Source organism: Opisthorchis viverrini (genome assembly GCF_000715545.1).
Source record: "Opisthorchis viverrini unplaced genomic scaffold opera_v5_122, whole genome shotgun sequence".
Lineage (NCBI taxonomy): Eukaryota > Metazoa > Platyhelminthes > Trematoda > Opisthorchiida > Opisthorchiidae > Opisthorchis > Opisthorchis viverrini.
In genome coordinates this window covers 676,824-701,709 of record NW_008751780.1, presented here as the reverse complement: position 1 = coordinate 701,709, position 24,886 = coordinate 676,824, and the positions used below count along the sequence as shown (strand labels likewise).

Below are 24,886 nucleotides of genomic sequence, written 5' to 3'. Positions count from 1 at the left end.
TATATATATAATTGATTCGCAGTCGGATAAAGACATTGTGCCAGATAACCTCAGGGAAAGTGGGTTAAGCGAGTAAACAACGAAGCGAAGTGAACACACAGAAGTTGTTTTTCGTGTTTCCCTCCTGCTGCATATATGTCTTATTTTTTGTAACCGTTTTAGTTAACCGCAATTGGTCAGGGAAAGTGGGTTAAGCGAGTAAACATATGAACGAAGTGAACACACAGAAGTTGTTTTTCGTGTTTCCCTCCTGCTGCATATATGTCTTATTTTTTGTAACCGTTTTAGTTAGGGGTACCGCAATTGGAAACAATATCTCCCTGTGAACTTTACATTTGACCGTATACCTTAGTGTTTTTCAGCCATGTCTTGCTTCCGAACCGGGAAGCCGAAACTAACGGTAGCCAAGCCTGCGTTTCTGTTTTTCAGCTTCTTCTAACAACCACTAATAATGATCTGTGAAATGGTCACTCATAAGTGTTATAGCCACTTTAATCGGTGAATTGAAATTGTCTGTTGAATTTGGACTACCTGGATTTGAGACTTTTTGCTTCTTATACCGCGCTCCCACTAGGTACGAACAATAATACACAAACGCGGGCTTCCAAAACTCGCTAGTATATACGTGCCAAGGGGTTAAAAAAGGCAATTTTCACAAGCATTTAACAATGGTGAATGCGCAAACATGTTGTACACGAGTCCATTCAATAAGATCCTCGGATTACGTTGACGCTACAGATATTTATACTTGGCTACTGCTACTCTTACGCTGCACGTACCCAATCCAGTCTAGTCCAGCCTCGATCGCAAATGAGTCTAACAAGTTTCGGGCTGTGTCGGTGCTATCACCAGTAAACAATGTCAGGTGCAAACTTTGTAGATGATTGGTGTTGCCAGAAGGAAGTCAGCTGCCTAAGAACCAGTGTCCCTTATAGAATATCATCAACAGTGAATTTGAGAAGAGCGAAAATTAGTGAGCAACACTGACACACATATCTGATAACAGGAAACTGTGGGGATAGCTCCCCTTTGGCCTAATCGGGCTTCTGTGTGTATACTTCCTTACGCCGACCGGGGTACCTGTTTGGCACCCCGTTTCCATTCAGACGGTTCCATAGGATATTCGTTGATCGAACGGGGCAGTCGTAGTTACATCTGGAGAGCCTGCAATACTTGATGGCTGGTACATACATATCGGAGCGCTAGTGGCTTTACGATGGGGCGAGTTTCCATCTCACCATACTTTGGATAACATGGACGTTAACTTTTGCATTAATGCGTCAACACTGTTCTTGAAAAAAAAATACTGGTAGCTGTTTGTATTGACCTGTTGCTTTGTGCTGGTTAGGTTGGCGATCTTTTTCCCAAGTCCTGCGTTTGTGGAAGGTTGGCTACCCAGCGTGACATACAAACGAGTAAAGGTGGATATAGTTGGTAGTACAGACAGCTAAGATGACCATTTGAACTGTGCTTTGAAGTGCTCCGCCTAGCACTCCAGTTAACTCCATAGGTTGTATACCTTTGTACTATCTACATCGCCTGTAATCCCGCTTTTGTGGCACTGATGAGGATGAAAATTTTCCGAATGTTCCCAGATTCAACAACTTCCAGCTTCGTGCAGACCACCGTGATTCATGACCGCGCTTTAAGGATGGGCACTCATTGGTGGTGACCAGCACCGTTTTTTAACCAGTTGAAGGGATGTAGCAAGTGTCCAGTGTTACACATGACCACAATTGTAATACTGCTGTGTACGTTACAGTCCGACTCAAAACCCTTAGGGCTGGAGTGGTGTGGGGCATGTGCTGGCAACTGGACTGGTAACGCTGCATCAGACAGTTGGGTTAGATCCATGTGTTTCAGTCCGGCGATAGTGCGCCTACCAAAGGAAAATCAGAATCAACACAATTAGGTCAATCCTAAGGATGACCCTAGTGTGATCAGTGTATGTCCATGTTTGGGTTGATACAACGGAGAGAGCTAAATGTCGTGGTTACGAGTCAGTTGGTAGAAGGAACAAGTGGTTCAGTAGTAGGCCCAACAGTCTCTTTTTTATCAGTGGGGATGGCATCGGGATCGAAACGGCCACTACTGGAGTGATTCATGCGTCATCTGGATGAACGGTAGCCATCCATGATCGCTAATGTATCTTGTGCCCACTTAGGTCGATGGCCGCAAAACCGCTCGATCTGGACTAGGTAAATGATGGAGTACGCTATTCAAATCGTCTGCTGAGTAGCCGAGTACTGCCTATCCCAGGAGTGATGATGACCAGTTCTGCGGAAAGTCCGGTGCTATGGAGCTTTTCCTACTAATTTACCTAACCAAACCTTAAGTCAATGGCCTTATGTAGAGATCAGTCACGTAGACTTTACCATGACATAGTCACTGGGAATCGGTGGCTTTTCATACCAAGCTGCTTGTTTTTGACAGCTTATTTGCAGATGGCTTATTCTCTATTGAGTCATCATCTTATTCATGAATTGTGTCACAGCTCTGTCCCATTTCACGTATTCCTTCTATCCGGGTGCCAATTCTTATTAAGTGTCTGGTCTAAGTCTTTTGCTGTTGCCCGTTACCCTCTATTCTCTCACGATCTATGATAGTGCATGCTGGTGATGTGTAGACAGGCTTCGAAATCAAATTGCAAGTCTCAGAAGCGTGGTTGTGATAGTGTAATAACGCTTAGTTCCCGGTTTGAACCTTATAAGCGAGCGTTTCCATCAAAACGACCATCAAAGGTGCACAACGTACATTAGCGCTCAGACCCAGGTCAAAAACGCATGTACAATGCGTTGTTTTAAAGTGTATGCGGCGACAACGTTCTGGAAACTCAGAGGCCTGTTGCACGCGCTATTAGCGACCGGTATTCGGCAGATACTGTGTCATAGTTGGCCGTTGAGTCTAAACTTTCTGTCAGTCGATGTTTTCTTTGATCCTGGGCCGTCAGTTGGCACGATCGTTTGTTGCGTGCGAGATAGGCTTTTTAGCCGTAGCATCACCTAACTGCTTGTGATTAGATGATATCGGTGAGGAATTCCGCCCAGCAAACAGTAGAATGGGATGTGACAATCGTTCTAGGAACATAACTGAGCATAAATTAGTGTATTCGTCCCCAAGTATATTAAGAAGCCATGTTCTAACTTGGTCGATTGCAATACAGCTATCTTACACGCAACTGATAATCGGTAGCACTTGCTCATGAACACACTAATACATTTGGAAGCAGGTTTGGGTTTTTCGCGGTGACAAAATTGCCAACGCTGCGCCTGGATGAGTTGCCACCGCCCACTCTGTAGGCTCTTCATGGGGTTCGCAACTTCATGCCCCCCCCTTGAATTGGGTTGGCGACCAATATAATAAATAACCATCGTAAATGTTCGTTGTCAGCTCTCAATCTCGATTTCAAGCGTACGCGTTCCGTACAATAATGCTAGCTCAGTTCATCCCTGTCATGTTGTTTCCTTCATTCTGGTTTCCGAGATGAATGACCTCATGCATCACTGTTTCCGTTTTAAAGGTAGAATTGGCGCTCTTCCATATCTTTCACCCCATATTCCGTGGGTGTTTAGGTAACGTTACACTTCTTCCATTTGCTCCAGATACTAAGTATATGCGCTTCATTTATCATCCTCATCAGGACAATCAAACGTCTAACCCTCCCCGGATTTCAACCTTGAGAACATCAACTCCCACTCCACTGCTAGACCGTTTTCTTTATGGCTTTAGGGTCCCTTATTTCCAGTGGTTTTCTTCGTCAGTTATGGCTCGTCAAGTTAGTTTCCAGGTGCATTTTTCCCAAGCTGTTACTTTTCTTGAACGCGTCGCGGACAACGACTCTTCACAGTTCACTTCGCTCACAATCTCCTCCACCTTAATGATGTGTTTTCTTGCGATTCTTTTACGACAATTAACAAGTTGTGAGTCTGTTTTATTTAGTGGCCCATCCACCACCGCCTAAAGGTTCACAGAAGTCTCCATGACTGGCGTTTGCCTGTTCACACCGTATTTTTTCGCGCTCGGTTTTCTCCAGGGTGGCGTAGCCGTGCCTCTTTATGTTGCTGCACGTGTGAATGGTATGATTTGCAATCACTCTCCTCTCACCCGCTCTGATAGCGTATCGAACGGCAACAATCGGAAGCCGCACCTCCCGGAACCTAGCCAGATTAGTTGCCCCTTAGTTTAGCACTTTGTTATTTCCTCTCATTTCTGTAGCCGATGGTGGTCCAGCTCCCCTATGAGAGATGACGCCGGCCCGGTTCGCCTTTCTCAGAATTTCAGCATTTCTATACTCTATAGTGGTTGCGTAATAACCACAACACCCCTAAATGCCCATCACTTTCAGCCGGACATCATCATCATCCTTATCCTCATCATCATCCTCATCATCATCATCATCATCATCATCATCATCATCATCATCATCATCATCATCATCATCATCATCATCATCATCATCATCATCATCATCATCATCATCATCATCATCATCATCATCATCATCATCATCATCATCATCATCATCATCATCATCATCATCATCATCATCATCATCATCATCATCATCATCATCATCATCATCATCATCATCATCATCATCAATCAAAAGACAGCAACATCAGTGTTGGCATTTATGCTTCACTGCCGTACACCCGGACCTTCTGTCCATCAATCTTTTCACTCAGTATTTCTGGATCTCCCGGTTCTATGATTCTCTCTACCCCGCTATCTCTCTCTCTCTCCCATAAACAGGTCCGGCAGCTTTCCGGTTCATCGTCATCCTCAGAAGATAGTGTCCGAAAGCGTTCCTCTTCGTTGTCTTCTTCATCCGTGTCTTCCGTTTCAACACCATCCGATTGCAGCACATTTAGTGGTTCATCTTCGCCTGCCGGTGCCTCTCTAGCAGCCAAACCAAAGAAGTCAAGAAAGGTTGTGCGTTGATAAGGTTCGCATTCTTACTTGTTGGTTTCCTGCTTACTATACCAGCATTTCCTTGTTCTCACTCGTTGTGCGCGTTGTCAATCGCTGCATCGTTTCTCTTTGGCCTCATATTTCATGCTTGGTTTATTGCGGACATTCCAAAAAGATCGAAGCGCCGAGACGTTCCGCTGTTTTCGAATGGAATCATTCCTAGTTCCCCTTCCCAGGTACCCGGATTTCATATACTTCTATCCTGTGATCCATCGACACTTGCATTATGACGCCTATGTTCATTCATTAGCACAGCTTGTTAGCGTTCGAAGTAGATTAGATTTCCTCTACTTCCACTTTTTCGCTCCATCTACCTGAGACTTGCTCTCCCATGTACACATTTTCTACCACAACTCCTTCAGCGCTTCTCCAGGCGCCCCTGTCTTTCCTAATGTCTTCTATTTCATTGAAGTGTAATAATAATAGAGCTTCCTTTCTTTGAACTTTCATGCAATTGTACTGCTGACGATTTGCTCTGATTTACCTCTTCTCATTTGCTGATTCTGTCAAAATGTACAGTCAATCCATTCGTTATATTTTATGCCAGTCAGTGTCCTCGCCGTTTAACGTTGTGGTCTTCGCGCTCAGTTTCAATTCAGAGATCCCCTTTTCCTTTGAACGAGGTTCCATGATTGTGCTGGCTTTCTGTTGCCTTCTGGTCTGACTTATGGGATCAGGCAAGTTAGTCTGTTTTGTTGTCTTTGCTATTGTTCCATCTATTTCTCTTCTGATTACTTTTAGATGACGTTTGTTATTGGTTGTTTTCTTTGTGCTATGACAACCATGTCAATGAGTAGTTCTTCCGACGTAGTGCGTGGGTGCTCTTCTCAACCCGCGTAATATGATCACTGCTATCATGTATGTGCACTCTACAGCCACTAGGCAAACTCGCGACAGTATTGTTGATTTCTCGTTTGGATTGTTTGCTATGGTTATTTTAACTTTCTTGTTATTGTTGCCACCACCGTTACTAGTATTATTCTAATTGTGAGGGTGATGTGACCCTGTGACTATTTTTTTTCCTTTTGAGCTCAGCAATTGGCTGGTCGGTACATCGGCCATGCCTGCGTTTGTCCTGAAACAAAATCCATGTTTCTTGATGTCCTACAGCTGATGATGGTATGATCCACAACCCATCGCATTATTGTGCCTGTTGTATTTTAATACACCGTTGATGGTTATTCTCTTAATATCTCCGTCTTTTCCATACATGGTTTCATTGTTGACTGGGATTCTTTCGGGACCGTATAAGCGCGGTCCAAACCTACTCAAAGCTCCCTGGTGTTGACAAACAGCCTTCTTAACGGAAGGGATGCGAAATGTGTGGCTGTTTGCCAGGCCGAGTAACACACTACGACCCCTCCCTCTCCCCCTCCGAAAAAGAAAACGATGAGAGTATTATCACTGAAATTTGGTTAGGTAGCATTGAGTGTCCCGCTTATCCTTGTGCAACGAACTATTAGCGGTGCAATAGTAATAACGTTGAGACCCGATGTTTTGCGCTAAGTTGCATTATCTTTGTTGATGCAACTTATTGAGCAATGGCCAGCTGGTTGGTCCGTATGGAAATTGCATGAACCGGTTGTTAACGAGTGCTGGGCTCCCATTTGCACCCAAGAACTGGAATTAGTCAGAATCACTGCACCGATTTAAAATAAGCGCTATGGTTGTTGTGTTGGCCTGTGTGTCCCAAATCTTCATATCTGGTTCCTTTAGTTTGCTATGCACCATTATTCATTGATGTGTCATTCATAGCAGGTTGTTTTTGGAACTGTATTTTATTGTATTATGCTTCCCGACCTGAGCCACTGAACATAATATACGTGATTTCGATACATAACACCAGAAGAGCAACCGTTGAGCCTCGTTCACTATGCCTACACAAGAGGCCGTATACTGGCTTTTATCCTTGCCCGACTGTCTCTATAGAATCGGGCCTCCCTAGCTTTGTTTCGAGGCGCACGTTCCCGGATTTGTGTTGCTATTTAAGCTCTAGTTTGCTGACTGGAAGGTCCGGGTTCGCGCTCTACTCCAGCGTCTTGACTGCTCCGGTCTAGGCTTTAGCAGCCTGAGCATATTCCAGTCCTCGTGCTTCCTTCGGATGGCATGGCTGTTGGGCACCGAAAGGGTATTGAATATGGATGATTATTTGGCAGCAGTCCATTGCGTCATAGCCCTAAGGATGCGGCAGTAGCTGATTATTTTAAATTTTTTTACATTCAGTTGCCCCGGACGCCCTACGGACTTTTCTACTTCAGCGGAAATACCTGATCAGCTCTGTACTCTCGTGAGGAAGGTAAAATGGATATATGTGGGTAACTACGTCAAATATTTTTGGTATCAACCACTGCGAATCGGTCTGTGTGAAGATATCAGCCACTGCAATTGTTGAGAAGAGTCAACGCATCGGCATGTTCCTCAAGTCAACTGATAACACTTTTCGAGGGTGGAGTTCTTAAATCCGTATGGATCCTTTGCCAGCTGGTTATCTCCAACGCGACATTCCGCTGCTAGCGAATGTTAGCACACTCCCACAGCTGGCTTGTGCAGCACGTGACTCGGCTGTGCAGGCAACAATTTGTAATGCTTTTTGGTTATGAAAAGCAGCGAGATCAAAATTTTATAACTGAATCGCTGACTTAGAAAGTTCAAATCTCAGTTTACCATGTGTGGTCAGAGAGTAAGTTAGAGGAACTTAGCCATTAGCATACGCTTAGAAAAGCTTCGTCTTCACAGTCAAAATTTTCACCCCGGTTACAACTGTACGGATATGAATAAACTCGCGAAAACAGGGGTTACTTGACAAAATGTGACAGCATTCTACCAAAGTAGATTCACTGCTTATGGGAACTGAATGGAATTGAGTCTGATACAACTGGAAGTGGCCCATTAGGTTCTGGGAGTACAGTTGGTTTGATGCATACGTGGAATGTTTTCTAGTGTACTGCATCGTTGCTCAGTAACGAATTCTCTAGGCTGGTGGAGAGCTCCTCAGATTCCCATCTTAGACAGAGAAACGCACTTTCATGGAGAGTCAGACAAAGTCCAAACATCCTGCTACGTCCAAAAAACCTAATACAGAGTGGAAGAAGGAAGAAACTGGGATTTCTGGATATAATTGTACATATAAGGTTGCTGAAATCTCCTTGACGGTCCACTACCGGTTTCGTCCTTGGGATTCATCATGAAGACGCGGTCCTTGGGTTGCAAATGAGTGTTTTGCCATTTGCATACTGTTTGGTGTTCACATAGGACAGAAAATTTATGCAGGCTTGAGGACTGCTCCTACCTGATGATTGGCTGTCGACAGGTTTTCAGCAACCTTTTGAGTGGCATGTTATTTGGAAAACATACGTCAGAATATCCCAAAAATCTAACTATAGCATGAGACCAACCTAATGCGGCACATTCATATGAAGATTGCACTAGATTACTTGAGTATGACTATTTTGGAAGCTGTAGGTTGTTGATGTATGTGTCAGAAATGCAACCAGATGCCTATGACGTTTGATCGCCGTCAAGTACCGCTAAGAACTGTCCCAGTTATACTCAGGCTACCATGAAATGATGTCTATAGGATGTCCATATTTTTGCACCAGCGTTCACGCAAATCACGTTCCTTTTGTGCATCTGATCACCCTACTTGCTTTAATGGAGGTTCCACCTTGCAATTCAAGTCAATCTGTGCCGAAAGACTGAAAAGCACTGTGAATCAGTTTCATCTTTGTTGGCGATTGTCGGCAATGTTCTTCTCACTGGCCTGTAGAGCGATTAGAACAGGCGAGTTTCTGGCTAATAGTTGAACAGTTCATGGTGGCCGATCATATGGGACCTAAAAACTCGTGAGATGTCCAATGCTGATGGTTCTTAACAAGACGGAAACAGCTATGCAATACTGCTAAGCTTTCCAGCATAGGATCACTTCACTTATGGGGTGGAACCCATTAGTGACCGTACGGTTGTGTCTAAAGTACTAGCCAGGAGGTTGTGGGTTCGAGATGTGCATTGTAGCTGATTCCAAATAAAGATGAGACAACGGTACAGTGCTGCTCGGCTTTTCAGCATGCATGGGTTTCACATACAGGACTTCCCGAATTTCTTCACACTGCCGACAGTTGAAATATCTACTGAAATTTCTCCATACTGCCAACATCCTTATTAATCTTAGGCTGTACACTTTACACTCCCAACCATCGCTTGAAACTTCCGGTACACACCGTAGGAGCTAGGTCACAAAATAGCAAACAGTTAGAGCTGGGGTCTAAACCACGCCTCGACATCTCTTAATTCAAAAAAGTTTATTATATGTGTTGGAGCTTTTAAACCACACTATCTCGTATACTCCTTGCCCTATGAAAAATAGCGGGAAACAAGGACCAACCTAAGTCCGTGGTGTGGTGCATTGGGTGATCGATAAGTTGATTTGACCGGGACAAACCCGAAATTTACGTAAAGGTACCTTTTCTATGCAACGACAGCCACAGGCATGAAAACTATAGTGATTTATTACATCTATTCCGCTTCTTACAGAAAAAACGAGCCAAGAAGAGTGCCTTATGTTTTGGTTGCCATTCTGAAAAAGAGGTTCGCTGATCGAAGTCGGCAACAAACTAAACAGTAACTGAAGAACTACATTCAAATGCCGGATAACCTCTTCGTATTTTCCGGAATCGCTATGGCCATAAAATTAACTGCTCAGCGTTTATGATCACAGGACTTATGATACTGGCATCTCTGGGACTTGGTTCTTCACTCGTGAGGAAACAAAACAAAAACTCCCTGTGGGCAAGAATGGTTTGATTGACTTTATTTTCCGCTCATCCTCCTATCCAAGACAAAGAACTCTTTACGTATAAACAGGAATCGCTCTGTGCTCCAGAATTTGCAAAATTACTCCATAGATGAAAGACGCAGCGACAATACACTGTACCACTTTCCAGTACTTGCAATTCGAATGTACTAAAAATGATCGATCTTCCCAGCACCGCTATTCAGTTACGTCACCGACCATTGTGAACGCGAGTAGATTTAGCATAGTCAATGGTTTAAGATAGACGGCGTCTTTGAACAAGCACCACAGGTGTACTGAGTAGAGAAGTCATAAACGCTAGAGAGCGTAAAAATCTACACACGGTAGCCACTAATCTAGTTACAAATTATTACAATTTTCTACAGGTGCTCAAATTTATGTTTATCACAATAATTTTCACCTTGGTTACCACTTGAGCCTAGATAGTGATTAAAGTTAACTCGTTCCACCCAGAGAACAGGGCCCGAGAAGAAAGATGTAGACGCATCTTGCGAATGCACCGAGATATATGGGCTCCACTCATTCAGATGTATAGAATCATTTGGCATACACTGTTGTTTGAAATTAGTGACCTCAACGCTACCTGTCTTTCATCGTTGTATCACACAATATGCCGCAATTTTATTAACCATCTCCAGAAGACAGAGAGGATACCTCATTTGTGAATGTATCCTCTGTCAGGGGAAATCGAATACATCATCTACTACGGATTACAGACATCATAATGAATTTTATTCCACTAAGCTGTTTTAACTTTAAAAGTCTTCATACCATAGTGAATCAGTTGTAATTTGTGAAAAATAAGTTCCTTTTGACTGGGACATTAGGCACAATTGTTGACAAACGTATTGGATGCAATGCTTCGACCAAAAAATGTTTGAATGCACACGTCATAGAACTCAGTTCAACGCTGATGCGGTTTTGCATTCATTACTAATGCAGATTGGCACCTACCACGTACAATGGAACCAAGTTGTACTGTCGAGAATTGGGTTATCACAGCTAACAGAAATTCGTTTCCATATTCTTTGCTAGTTTTATCGAGTGAATTAGTGGGAGTCTACCCAAGATCGCTCAGCAAAACGATTTCTCTCAAACGAGAACACTGCTGTGTTGTCCTGATTGCCGTTTGTGTTCCAGTCAGTTTAGCCCATCGAAATTTCACCTTGAAATCTCCCGACCATCAGTAGCTAGTGACGTTTGATCAGTGTGCGAGTTTTTCATCCATATGACTGCTGTCTATAAGGCTCCTGAAGCTCTCTCCGCCAGATGGTGGTATCACTTGTCTGATACGTTTTATTTCCTGAGCGTTACTGACACCTAACCTTAGTGATAGTTTATAGAAAGCACGACACAGTTGATGCGCAAATTCCCACTGGCCTGTTGAGCTGATGGCATAGTTAGCCGGAGAAATTCTGAAACAGTGTTGTAAAAAGTTTGATATACATGCCCGATGTATGAAAAATACGTGCGTTAAATTGATACATCTCATGTATTGGTCAGTACTTCATTTGCGTTGCGTATGTTTGTGTATCCACTATGAATCATAACTTCTGCTTGATCTGTAGAGGATGGTTGGTTTCGGATTAGCTGCAGGTGCTCTTCGGTGTTTTTGACGTTTTTGGTTGTATCTTGGGTTAGGTTCTCATTATCCATAACTTGAGCTGCATCACGCTTCCGGAGTCTGCGCTGCACATGAGCCCGGTATGTATAATGTCCTAGACAAGATATACTCATTCCGAATAGGCAGGCACCGACCATAGCCGCGACCAAAATGAAAAATGGGGAAAACCCATGATTGTCTGTCCTCGATTCGCCACCAACTGACGTAGCTGTGGCCTTCACCTGTAAAACTCGGCCGTGATGCGCCTCCGCTGAAAAGTGGGAAGCAATAAATTGAATTTCAATCGTAACTGGCAACGTCAGCGTATCCGTGGGAAACACGCATGATCACGCGGTCCTCACCGTGAGTGTCAAAGATTCGGATAACTTGGGAAGTTAGTTAATTCATAGTTCGTCAATTAAGCGTGTGGTTTTTTAAAATTGTCCCTACTTGTGCTCCCCATAAAATACCAAGTTGCCTCCAAACACCCATCTTTCAGTCAGTGTTGTCTGTAAAATCAATGATTTGCAGAACATATTTTCATGTCTGCGCTTCCAAAATTTTAGTGGCTATGTAGACATCAGGTCGACTGGCCTTGTTATTATTGCTTCTTATTCACAATGCTCTGAATACTTTTGTTTTCAAGAGGGTAACTGTGGTGCAGACTATTTCCTTCCCATCATTTCCGCATGCGGTGTTAGCATAAGATACATGCTGTGGCAAAAATAATACGATTACTCAGGTTTTTCAGGAACAGAAGCCGGGGAATGTTGGTAGAGAAAGTACATATACCACAGTGTAAAAATTATCTGACTAAACTTGTTTCCATCTTCGAATTGTCTACTAATTGACTTACGATGAGTGTTTTGTGTTCAAAATCCATGCGAGTTTCACGAGGAACTAATTTAAAAACCTCAGAAAGTGAAATTAATAATACTGTCTCTTTCCATATTTCTACTTATTATTAGACCCTGGCGCCCCGAAGCTTGCCTCATTCTTGTATTGCAATTCAGCACATGGTGACACAAGACCTGAGCTAACCGTACTTCTAGTGATTTTCCATGACCGCTTCAACGTGACGGTCTCGGAACTGGGAATGTACAGGGAGAAACGCACTCAGTGACATGCATGGTGACCACAATATAATTGCCGCGTGATTACACCATTTTCGTGTAAAAATATGATTGAAAAATAGAGTCGGAACGCCCTTTTGGGATCCATGGGACTGATGTCATTTTTAGAGTGACCGATACTTATCTTTCTGTGAGAGGAGCTTCATTAACCTTTTCAGGCTACATAAGTATGTACAGCTACTTCCCAAATAGTGTTTTATGCATATTCCTGAAGGTTCAGCACCTTTACTCCTACCAATTTCTATTTGAGGTAAATGTGAACATTTGGAGAGAATATAGGTTGAGTGTTCCGTCTTAAAAGATACGGCTGCCTGAAAGCTATGTGGGTTTTATGGATAAAGTGGACGCAGGCCTGTATAATGACTCTGGATGGCATAGTCTCTCAGCGACATCCCGTTCGGGCTGGACAGTGGGCTAGCATTTTGCCAAACCCACGCGCACTTCGGTCTCAAACTTTTCTACAGATGACGATGATACCCCTGACCTGATTTTGCCTTAGTGATAACACATAGAGGCCTAAGCGAAACTTTATTCCATCAAATACATCAACTGTGGATTTCACCCCAAGGGTGTCCACCACGATAAATCAAGCCCTTTACGAACTTCCCATCGAGACGGCTTCAGCAAGCTCTCTTCTGTATGAATGCTTTCTTGTGGGGGTACCCAGGCTATCGAATTCCACTATCACTAGGGTCTATTTTTCCAAATGGATTTTGTGACCTGTTTACTCTGGACCATCATCTCATTCAATCTTTATCCGATTGTGCAAACTGTACATCTGAACCTATTCAACAAACACTAATGGTTGGTGTGAAAACCCGTAGCGCAGTTGCAAAGCTAAAGTGACCCCAGGAGATCGGTTTGCGGGTCTGTAAGTTTGTCGTTTTGTGTAATGCAGTTACGTAAACATAGTTTTAATTGCACTTCGGAGACCAGAAGTCTTCAGGTTTGCAGGTAGTGTTCTTGTTCTGAATGCCTTCTGGGATACAACCTTCCAGTGCGTAGCTAGCGCCTAATTCGAACGGAGTATTGCAATAACTAGTCTGGCAAACTGGTCAGTGTTGCAAATTCTGAACGGTCTCCTCGGTATGAAATTACATTTGATCGCCTAAGTTCGTAGCTATTTTGTGTTCTTGGTTACACCGATGTAAACACAAATGACTGAGACTACTTTTGAGCTGGAGTATTGAATAAAAAATGATCAAGGAGCTGTCACACAGCTTCTCCATGGTGGAATAAAAAACAGCTGTATTTGAGACAATGGGATAGAATTTTAGCTCAGTAGGCAATGTTGTGAAGTTTTACCCCCTATTTCGTACTTTACTCGATGTAAAAACCACTGACCATGACCATGCTGTACCAATCGCACACACATGTCTGCGAAATTCTGTGTGATTTTAGCAAAAGATCGCAAGCAGTAGATCTACTGAATTAAGTGCAACGAAGATACTTAGCTAACACTAAAATCAATCGGTACTGTAGTAAGCTGTCCCGGTTATGGACAAAATGTTCCTCCCTGTAGTTAGTTTTTCCATGAACGTGAACGGGATGTGCGGACAACGTGTCTACCTGGTTGGCACACAGTGGTGAGCCGAAAGTGATCCGGTGATTTGTCACCTCTAGCGCCTCAGGCTCCGTAGCAGTGGTTCTTACAATCGATAGTACGTTGAAAACGAATTCCTTTCCAAACAGTGCCCCAGAAGACCGAATTTCGTGTATCTTTGCCTGGGTGGTTAATGCATCATTAGTGCAAATGAACTTGTGTATACTATTAGTGAGCAGAAAACCGCAACTGGTCTTAGATGCCAAGTATTTAGTCAGTTGCCACTGGTAGGCGAAACGATTGCCCGTTTGGACGTTATTGCCTACTTCAGGAAAAGCCAGTCCTGATTCCAGTCTAGTACCAAACGGTATTGGATAGGATTCAATCAACTAGACGAATCGGGTTGGTCGGAAATATGCTACCTATTCTTCTATTCAGTTTTCCAAGAACATTTTTTCGGGAACAAATTAAGTCATAGTATTTTTCCTCGGTTTTCCTCATCGTAGAATGTTGATCAGAGTCTCACATCAGGCGGTCTATGTATCGATTTAACACAAAAGCTAAGGACAGAAATGGTCATCAAACCCGTTCTTTCGCTTACTAAAGCCTGCTGTAAAGAACTGGCCCGATGGCTTTGGATCCCCTAAAGTTATGTTAAAGTGGATATGCACTTGTCTTAAATTTCCAAAATAAGCAGTTCAAAGACAGTAGAGTAACCGTATTTTTAAACTCGCAGATGGGCGTGGTGACTTTAAGTGGTTGCACGTTAACCCGGATCAGATTAATGTGTAGCCAGATAAACATGGACTGAACAGTGCCAGGATACGCGTTAAGCGAGCACCCTGTTTTAAATGACTGGACATCTTGGACTTTCCACTGACTTTAAATAAATACATTCGAGAAAAACCGACTTACCAAGCATTTTCCAAAAAGGAGAAACATTTCCTGAAGAAAAAAAGATATTCGTAATACGAAAAAAAAGATATTTCGTAATACACTTTTCCACATATTTATCTGGTACTTTGGCACCACTGATATGTAACGGTTGGATTCTTTTCAAACGTAATTCAGACTTAGTAAGCTCGAAGTGGGACAGTAATGTATCACTTCTCAGTTGTTCACCTACTGGACGCTTCTGGAGCGTTCAGGTGAATGGATGTCATGCTGCTGGAGTGCAGAACCTTACGTCTTCAAAAAGAAGATTATTTTTGGATTCCGTCAAAAAGGGATACAACGAGAACGACGCCCTTATAGTTGAAGGTGTCTTGGATTCCAAATTCGAACTGAAAATTTTATTTGGAACCAAATGCTAATGCCAGTACATAGTGGAAGATCTGGTAAATAAAATCCAAATGCGCTCAGCATATGAAGTCTCCAGAGGATAGAAGTAGAAGTGCACAACACAGACTAACAAGATTGGTGAGTCGTCTGAGGGATGTCCATAGGATAGTGGAACGTTTTAAGTGAAGGCTGGTCATCGTTAAACAGATTAATCATCCAGTGTGGTCAACCGATCGTCTCAGAACAGCTTAGCTGATACTTGCCAAGTCTCTGGCTCTGTGTTTATGACAAGCGAATAATATTAGCAGTAATGGCACACTTGTTTGGGAGAAAATCCGCCCAAAGCGACGGCGATGCTTTGTTAGTCTAGCGATTCGACTGAGAAACTAACTCAGTTTAGAACAATCCAAAAGACAAGTTGTAAGGCTTTTTACTAGTTTCACTGGCATTCACAACAACGGAATAGTAATGGGAATGGTTATTTTCAAGTGCTACAGCATGCAAAATCTGGCAGTGTTCGAAAATTAGGTAGCCTCACCTTGTCGACTGGTTCTCGTTTGGTTCGCTTGTGGTACACACGCGTCTGAAGAACCCGGCTTTAGCGACCACTGGTCATCACATGCGCACCGATAAGGCTCTGAATAGTTCGGATACGATCGAAGTGGGACAGGTAAGCACAGCTGCTGACACATGTTGCCAAGGCAACGATTAACCAGTGGAGGTCTCAGTAGCTCATGTTCAATTCGAAATGCTGATGGACGAGCGATATTGAACAATGCTTGAATTCCTGCTCCTGAAAATTTGAAATGTGAGGTGAGATTTAGATGTGAAAACAACTTATCATGCTTTTTGAGGACATTGGTTGATGGTCAGCCACGGAACTTGCATCGAATAATTGCCCTACCTCCGGATTCCGCGGCAGCCATGCACTAATAAGTGCCGTAGCCTGACAATGTGCCTCTTCATTGGCGTCGCGTCAGCATACAGTCCCCCTCAGAGAAATGGGCAGTTTGGAAAAAACGGTCATCGATAGGCATGTCTGGGAAACTTTCATTTAGCTTCATCACCAGTTGCGTCACTCATCTCATGTGTGATGGTAACGTCCTAAGAAGTGTTTTCTTGGGCAAGTACTTCCTACGATTTCTTCCATCAGGGATAGTCAATTCTACACAATTAGGTCACTATCTATCTATGATCATTTGACTCCATGGACCAGGTGGCTGATAATTCAGTCTGTCAGACATAAAATCCTTCAGATGGGCATGGCTGCAACGACCGAGGTACCAGGCAGAAAACTTAATCAACTGAGTTCGATTTCAGTGGACAGCTATTTGCAGGCTAGCTTTACTCAGCAGGACCACGTGGAACAGAGTGGCTAAGTGTCCTAAAACCAAGCACATGCAAAGTTAATTATTCTCCCCACATGCGATAAAAATTAATGATGAGGGTTTCGCCTGGTATTTTAAGGCTTTCTGGTGAGTCAGGTACGACAAGTTGCTCTATGCCTGTTTCATTGTAAGCGAAGCAAGTGTGTTGGGAGCATCCCTACCGCACCTAATCGGTCTGTTCAAGTTACAACAACAAAACATTAGACTTCATTGCTTAGGGCTTTTAAGTTTGTCAGTTAGGCGAATCTGATAAAATGGTTGGTGCGAGTGTGGTGAGTCGCAAGTGAGAATACTATGGAAACGTCCATTTATTTTCCCCACAGTTTGAGAGTTGGGGGACCAAGTGGTTAGAGCGCGAATTTACTGACCGGAGTGTCCGTGGTTCGAACCCGACCTCTGCCTCTCGACTTCCCGTGTCTAGGCTTGGGCAACCTGGAGGTATCCCTGCCCTCGTGCTTCCTTCGTGTGGCATGGCAGCTAGGCACCGAAAGGGTGCTCCAGCTGAACGATTTTTTACAGTTTGAAGGCCCATGTATTGCACGAGCCACTGCGCTTCGAAAGAATCAAGCGTTTCCGTGGCCGGGGCTGGAGCCGAAAGAACCTGAAGCGTTTAATGGGAGTGTGAGGAGATATGGGTTGTTTGTGGAGATTTCGTCCCGTAAGTGGAGCCAATCTATGCTGAAAAGACCAGAAGCACTGTACGGCTGTTTCGTCCTTATTGGGAATCATAAACTTCACCCGATTAGTGAAACTTCCATCTGAGAAGTCATTGCTCGACGAACCAGTCAACACTTGTGACCGCATGATGTGGATCGCGTGATTGAAGGATGAGCGGCCCTATATCCTGTCTAAGTGCGAGTTAATCACACTGCTGACCAGCCACTCGTGACCGAACGGTCAAATGTTCAAACTACTAGCCAGGAGGTCGCGGGTTCGAGACTCTTCGGAGTTTCGTGAGATAAAAACTCAAAACGTCTAATATAACTGGGATTTTTCATCCACTCTGTTTGTATAGATAAACCGGTTGTTCCCATACCCAAGTATGCGATGAGATCAACATACTGATTTGTCGTTAGTTTAAACACTTTACAGTAACTTAGTAGTGAAAAAAGTTTTGTGCAGCACCTATTTATTTTCTCAATAACAGGCTGTCGCCTTATTCGCGAAGCTGTTAGACAGTTTTAGACTGGTTCGTGTCATCTGCACGCTAAACGCTGCTTGTCCAACCTGAAGGGGCTTGTTAAACGCCAACGAGAAAAGGACTTTTGTAGTACTTTGCATCCAGATAATGTATCACGATGTATCAGATACTGTCTCCAGTGAAACATTGCAGCACACTGGTGCATCAAGCACCAGCCTGGATTCAGTTGACATTCCCGTTGGAACCAAATTAGTTGGCGAATCCGCGAATTGCCTACAATCTGAGTTCAGGCAGAACGTTAAAGTTTCAACTGCGCTTTCGTCCTGTAAGTGAAGCTAACCTTTGCTGAACAGCCGGGAAGTGCTGTACAGCTATCTCATCATGATTGGGAATGCACTGCTGAGCCTACGAAACCCATTGGAGTCTCCAAACCAAGATTTCCCAGCCAATAGTTTGAACACAAAGCTAACGGAAAGTATGGGATTGCGCTCGCTAAATACCCCTCAAGAAGCTGAAACCATCGTTGGCTATCGAAGAGTTTTCAAGAACCTTATAAATAATGTTTAACCAAGACAACCTTTTTGTTGCCTAAATTAGTGTACTGGTACAGCTCTTGTCTGAAAGGATCCGAGTTTAAATCCCCCTGCTGAAGTTGAGAGATGAACTACATATTTTATTTGAACTAAGGATGAACCATCTATACAGTTATTGCCAGCTCCCCAGCAAAATTTAATTTTACTCTGCCTTATGCGGTTTCAATAGCGAACCTGCTCCCTTCTGGCTGACTTTTGCCGAAAACGGAACTTCAAACAAAGTACCCTGCCAAAGTGGATACTCATTTACGATGTTCAGTCCACAACTGCAGTAGAAGAACCCACCTACATCTGGAAATTGAATAATAATTCAACAGTTCTTGATGTAATGCACTACTGTTGATAAACGAGAGGTTCAGCTGGGCTTCGGGGAATCTCCTGTCACAACCAAATCAGTATACAAATGAATTTATTTCGCGAACTCACCAGTTCGTTTGTTTGCACGCATTAGCGAACCCAACTGTGCATCGGACCAATAAACCCAGTCTTCGAAAACATCAATCCAAACTGGACGGTTTTGACTGGTATTCAGACCAAGCACCATGCGTCTGGTCTGTGTGCGGAGATGGTAGGCCTCAATCACCCCTCGATTTACGTCGACCCAGTACAGCTCATGTTCCAGATAATCCATGTTCAAGGCAGCTGGAGAGCTCAAATTTGTCTTGATTACAGGTCTTGCATTCTATAAAGAAGGTGAACATACAGGAGAGTGTTCACTGGGGAAAGTTTTCTACCTGTCAACCGAACAACAATATGAATTTTAAGGAAAATGAACTTCCTGATCGTCCGCTAGGAATCCAAACTTTGGTCATAATTCACTTTCGTCAAGGAATTTTTATAGGTTAAAAATAGATTAAAAGTAGTGGAGAGTATATGATATTAATGTGAGATTAACAAAAATGGACTGCAGAGCAAGTAATTTTACGCTCTGCTATGGTGTACAAATGGTAAGTCGTCCAGATGCAGCCAACCCTGGGTATGTGGCTACCACGTCAACTAAAGAAAGAATGAAGACTATGATAACCCTAGTCTTAGATTGTGCTAACCCTAATATCAAGACGGATTTTAACCACGTCCACTCTGTGAAGGATTTGCAGGAATCTGCGAGATATTGACCGTAAAATCTACTTACATAATCCTAACTTCTGTCTTCAGAAGAAGCCCACCTGAATCTTGAGCGTTTTCTGGTAGATAGACTGTCCCAACTCCCGTGTGTTCCTGTCAGATACATGTAACTCCATGCATATTAAAATTTCGAGTTATTCAAGGATCCTCTGTTCATATTATCTGTCAGATTTAAACGGCACATTAGCCCAGTGATTATTCACAGGAAATACACTTTGTTCACCGCATTACGTCTTCTATTCAGGAGATTGTACCTTAATTCCTAAGCTGTTTTGACCTTGTATGATACAGGCATCCCAGAGAAACTACGATTCTGGTAACGAAGTTGAACGTAAACTTGGTCGAACACTTTTTCTTCCAGAGAGTCAGTAACTTCTTGGAAAGTTCATATACCGGGCTCATGTAGGCATGGTTCTGTGTTGATGGTTTTGTTGAAAAAAGTTATTAGCCGAAAAAGTTATAGGATTCCCGACGAGTTCGTTGTTTGAAACAGTCCAAGTTTTGATAATTACGCATTCATCCACAAATCGAATTAGTTTCAATGGGAAGCACAACAGGGTGTGGAATGAATCGCTCTAAACTGAATGTGTTGCACAAAGACCGTTTCACTTCCCGTTCGGAACGGTACTGAAGACACCAGAGTATTTTTCTTGATGTACTAACTCAAAAGTTCACATTTAAATTAATTTACAAATAAGCGCATAACTTTACCCATGTGTAACTTGTTTCTAAAGCTGTAAACACGAACTGAAAACAACTTTGGTAAGACCTACAGTTCCCCGGAAAGTCTCAAAAATGGCGCAACAGGTAGCAGACTGTATAAGTGGTTTTCCTCAACCTTATAAGCGTTGTATTGCCGAGAAAATAGTACATTTTTCAGTACGGTCTTTGGTTTGTTCGCTGAGCTGGGTAATTTGATTGAAAAACGCTTCATCACCAATCGAGGTGACATAATCAGTGCATTGTTAGGGGGCGTAGTGGTGCGTAGCAATAGGTTGGTTGTTGTGCAATCAAATTGCCTAGCTCAGTAAACAAACCCAGGATCATCTACGCCACCTGAGCTACTAACAGTTTCCTCTACAGAAAACAGTTTTCAGTTCGTCCCACACAATCTGAGGATCATTGCTTCATAGACAGAGAAATATCTCAAACCTCTGAATTTATGACATTTGAAAGTGGCTCCAGTCTGGAGTGAGCAGACTAAATGATCTTAAGAATGAGCTCGCTAATACTCGCCACTCATATATCATCTCATGGCCCCTAACAATGCCGAAACTCCCTGAATGATGAGGAATTTTCTCCAAAATTCCCCTCATTGTCCTAGTAATAATGACTTTCTTTGAGTATCAAAGATGAAATCAAACGGCCTGTGATAGGGTTGTGTGACAATATATAGTATTTATAACGTCCAGTCCCACTACGCTTGTGTGTAATTTAGCTCTGGAAAACAGATGCGGAATCACACAGTGGCCCAAGGACGACATCCTGCCGCTGGATTGACTCATTGTGACCTGCTATTCAGAATAAGGATAATCTCTCCAAAGGTAAATACTATTGGTTGTTTAGTACGTGTAGTCACCTTCATGCCTTTTCGTTAGCCAAGCATAAGGTTGTAGCACAGTGACTGGTCCCTCTAAAATTGAGGTAAATGTCACTGATTCTCGTAGTCAAAGTGTCCTAGAAGGTATTGTCCTCTAGGCAAGAGTTTGTTCCAAAAAACTTCATAATCTCATAGGTAGCTTTTTGAAATTATATCATACTGTCTACAATATCTAGATTCTCCGGTTTACAGATTTCATCATTCGCGGTGAAATCCAAAGCGGGACACCTTGGAAAAGTCGATCGGTCTGTGTAATATCAAAGAAGTGATACCCTAGGTTCGGAGTGAATTGGCTAATGTGTCATTGCGGTTTAGTCCACACAGCACATTATTGTGCATTGGGATATTATTGTGTATGATATAGCATAGTGTGATATAGTATGATATAGTATGATATATATAGTATGATATAGCATGTTATGATAGAATGTAGATACGGAAAACAACCATACCTGGCCATCCGCGTCCACCGTCTCTATTGAGTAGTAGGTACCTCGGGTGATGTAATATAATCGTCCGAACCTTGGGTCACATACCAGGTTACTTGGTTTTCGGTTTTGTGGCACCTGAAGCAAAGTTCGTTTCCAACCGTGCTTACGGTTCACAACGCCCAGATTTCCTGTACTTGCGTCAGCCCAGTAGACCAAGTCATGCACCCAATCATAAGCAATCGATAAATTCCCTTGATCAGCAACGGGAGGTGAGGGAAATAGAAACAGTGTATCAAACCAGTACATGGTCGAACCGGGCAGTTGAGCTAAACTTTCATCAGTGCCGGAATTTGTTCGCATGGCGAATAGACCAGACCCCGTTCCTGTGGACTTGAGGACTAAGATTAGCTGGCTGGCTGTTTGACTGCCTGGATTGAGTGCATAATCAAATGACTGTAGTATCGGATGCCATTCGGGATCATTTGTGAGCCTAGGAGAAAGCTTTTTCTTGTCATCCATTTTCTGTTCATTCTACATGGGAATAAAACAAAAGGCGTTTGTATGTAAAAACGACACTGTCCTTTAGCGCAGTATGTTTAAGGTCACTTCGCAACGGCGAACTATTGGGCAAAACACACAAGATCCTACATTACTGCATCTAATGAACAGGCAAAGAAGAAATATGTGTTTATCCGTTACCACCAGTTATGGTTGCCATCTCTGTAATGTGCACTAGAAAGTCGCGTGCATACTGTATTGTCTTTCCATCATAACCTGACACTCTATGTTCCGGAAATAAGGACCAACTTTTCCATAATTAATGGAGAAAGTGTCAATCCACCAACACGTACTGGTACCGAAATGTTCTATGGTTCATCGATCAGTGACTAATCTCCTGCGGTTGATTTGTCGGTGAAAATCTCAGGAAGCTAGAGAGGACAGGAAAACTGTACCCTAAGCGGAATACTCGTATTCGGTGCATAAGACAGAGTGAGATTTGTAGTATTAAAGATTGTCTGTGAAGTCATAAAATTGGCGAGATAAGATTGCAAAGTGTAGTGTGTTAGCTGCATGACCGGGTACAACCCAACTGTCGCAAAAAACCTGGGATTTATTGTGCTGCGACGGTTTGTGTATCTCAGTGAAGCAGTTAGCTGTACTACTGGATCCACAACATACACATGGTCTCTCCTACCAGATCGATAATTGGATAAAGATCCAACAAACAGTCTCGTGTTCCTCCGGTTTTAGGGGTTGGGATAAGTGTGGCCATTTGTTCTTTACGATTGGCCAGAAGCCTTGAATGGAGGTCTGTTGTATCCGCTGTTTCGCCAGTCTGCTGTGTCTGGCTTATGACCCGCTCCAGCGCGTAGTGCCGAAAAAAGAAACTCACAGAAGGGAACACAACAGCTACATTCCGAACAAGCGAGTGCGAGAGCATGAGTGCGTGCGAGTAGGAAAATACGACGGTCTCAAGCTAGTTATTGGAGGGACACTAACTTGGTCCAGTGCTGACGCACGCGGTCTGGCTTTGGTACGAGGCTGCGACGCGCCGCATATTGCGGGGGCGTTGTCTGACCTTGATCAACGCTGACACGGTGCCTGGGTTTGATACAAGGCTGTAAAGCGCTACATATTGAGGGGGCGTTGTCTGTCTGGTCAACATCTAGCGGAGATGAGAGTTTCAGTAGATTTCAGGCATTCAGTGGTTGCTTTCAGGTATCTGGCATTCCGAATAAGGCCCTAATCGTTCTTTCTCCTAGTTGTGACATCTAGGAGATATCCTCAGTGCGCACTGAAGATGTCTCCTCGAATGGTGACGAAACGTTTGCAAACCAATTGCCAAGCTCGGCGAACAGATCAACAGCCACCTGATCAATTACTAACCAATACACCCGAGCTACCAATATTCCAACACATTACCAACAGATATGAAATTAGATTGACCACATTACCATCAGCTATCAGTGGCGTGCTTGGTTGCGTCTTTCGCTTCTTCCTGGCTGCGATCCACGTGACCCCGCCTATATATGGTTTGGAACCCAGTCAATATGACACTCAACCGAACCCATATCTTCGCAGGACTTCCTGGCCAAGGTTCGCCTGTCGTGCACTGGGCTTAAGTTGGGCGAAGTTCGAAAAGCAACCTGGGCCATTCGCATCCGTGGCGGCTTAATTCGGTATGACACTCGAATGTCATCAATTCGGTTCTCCCCAGAAGTATATGTACCTTATTCCTGATCTGTGGACACGAGACTTCTTCGTATTAAGTCCAAAGCTTTTCCTCTTCTTTCCGTTCTTCACTAAGGCGTTTTTCGTTCCTGGAAGTATTTTAGTTACGCGCCAGCATGTATTACTAATGTATTTCTGTCAATGATGGTGACGATGAACTAAGCATTTTCCTTTAAAACAGTATTGTCCGTAGCTAGCAAACCTCACGTCCGAGATCCAATGAAGGATTTCTCAAGTACCGCATGACATAATGCTCAAGCCAACTGGTAAAATGAACAGTCATTCATTCATATCATCTCACTATTTCTGGTTACCTTGACCTATTAATCTTAGTAGATCGTCGCAAGATATTTGCTGGCTTTTGAACATCGTGTCCAGTGACATCATGTTGTTAGTATGCTTGACGAACGCACAGCTCGCATTGCATTGGAAAAGTGGAAAAGCTGCGGACTTCTGCTTTTCTATGATCAACAAAGGTGATGCAATCTTGAGTTCTTCAGGTGTTTTTAGCCTTCCTTGTGTTCCGAAGTAGGTTCTAAAGCGTCCAGTGGAACTTGAGTAGATGCAAATTCAACGCAATCTATTCTCCATAACTTATCCGAGATTACTTCACGTCTTGGTTCAGCTTTCAGGACTGAATTATTTGCATTTTCAAAGAAAACAGCGCCAGCCGGAACTACTTCGTCGGGCCGAATGTGCGGTGTCATCCATTACTGAACTAGGCTCAGTACAAGCCAAAAAACGTACAGCTTCGCTATAAAATAACGACCTTGCTTTCAAATACACTGTACATTAAGACCATAGGGTTGTGAACGTGTTTCACAAAGGACAAGTTGTTATCGCCACCGACACTGGATCCCCTAGTTGATGTCAGTGGATTCGTTCCCATTGTTTGGAAGTCGCTATAGAAAGACAACACAAGGCAAAGAATGATTGAATGACTTGTTCGCTGAGCTGGGCAATTTGATTGCAAACGTTTCATCACCAATCGAGGTGACATCATCAGTGTGTTATTGTGGAGCGTAGTAGCGCTGA

General features: G+C 43.3%; 4 protein-coding genes across 4 annotated transcripts in view; 2 read left to right on the top strand and 2 right to left on the bottom strand.

Moving 5' to 3' along the window:
* T265_06146 (hypothetical protein) overlaps window positions 1-5,050 on the bottom strand; it is a gene marked incomplete at both ends in the record, with an annotated part of 16,328 nt that extends 11,278 nt beyond the window's left edge. Inside the window, 2 exons of the mRNA XM_009171339.1 lie at window positions 4,653-4,899; window positions 5,004-5,050. Coding sequence (XP_009169603.1) covers window positions 4,653-4,899; window positions 5,004-5,050 — 294 coding nt within the window. The remainder of the gene's footprint in view (window positions 1-4,652; window positions 4,900-5,003) is intronic.
* Window positions 1-6,142, top strand: part of T265_13960 (hypothetical protein) — a gene marked incomplete at both ends in the record, with an annotated part of 76,856 nt that extends 70,714 nt beyond the window's left edge. The window contains one exon of the mRNA XM_009171361.1: window positions 4,753-6,142. Within this exon, the coding sequence (XP_009169625.1) occupies window positions 4,753-4,941 (189 nt within the window). The remainder of the gene's footprint in view (window positions 1-4,752) is intronic.
* A 5,061-nt stretch (window positions 6,143-11,203) lies between these two features.
* Window positions 11,204-24,886, bottom strand: part of T265_13959 (hypothetical protein) — a gene marked incomplete at both ends in the record, with an annotated part of 41,453 nt that continues 27,770 nt past the window's right edge. The window contains 5 exons of the mRNA XM_009171360.1: window positions 11,204-11,655; window positions 14,976-15,005; window positions 15,880-16,134; window positions 18,890-19,145; window positions 21,641-22,150. Coding sequence (XP_009169624.1) covers window positions 11,270-11,655; window positions 14,976-15,005; window positions 15,880-16,134; window positions 18,890-19,145; window positions 21,641-22,150 — 1,437 coding nt within the window. The remainder of the gene's footprint in view (window positions 11,656-14,975; window positions 15,006-15,879; window positions 16,135-18,889; window positions 19,146-21,640; window positions 22,151-24,886) is intronic.
* The window catches only part of T265_06145 (hypothetical protein), a gene marked incomplete at both ends in the record, with an annotated part of 43,653 nt that continues 34,727 nt past the window's right edge, over window positions 15,961-24,886 (top strand). The window contains one exon of the mRNA XM_009171338.1: window positions 15,961-16,011. Coding sequence (XP_009169602.1) covers window positions 15,961-16,011 — 51 coding nt within the window. The remainder of the gene's footprint in view (window positions 16,012-24,886) is intronic.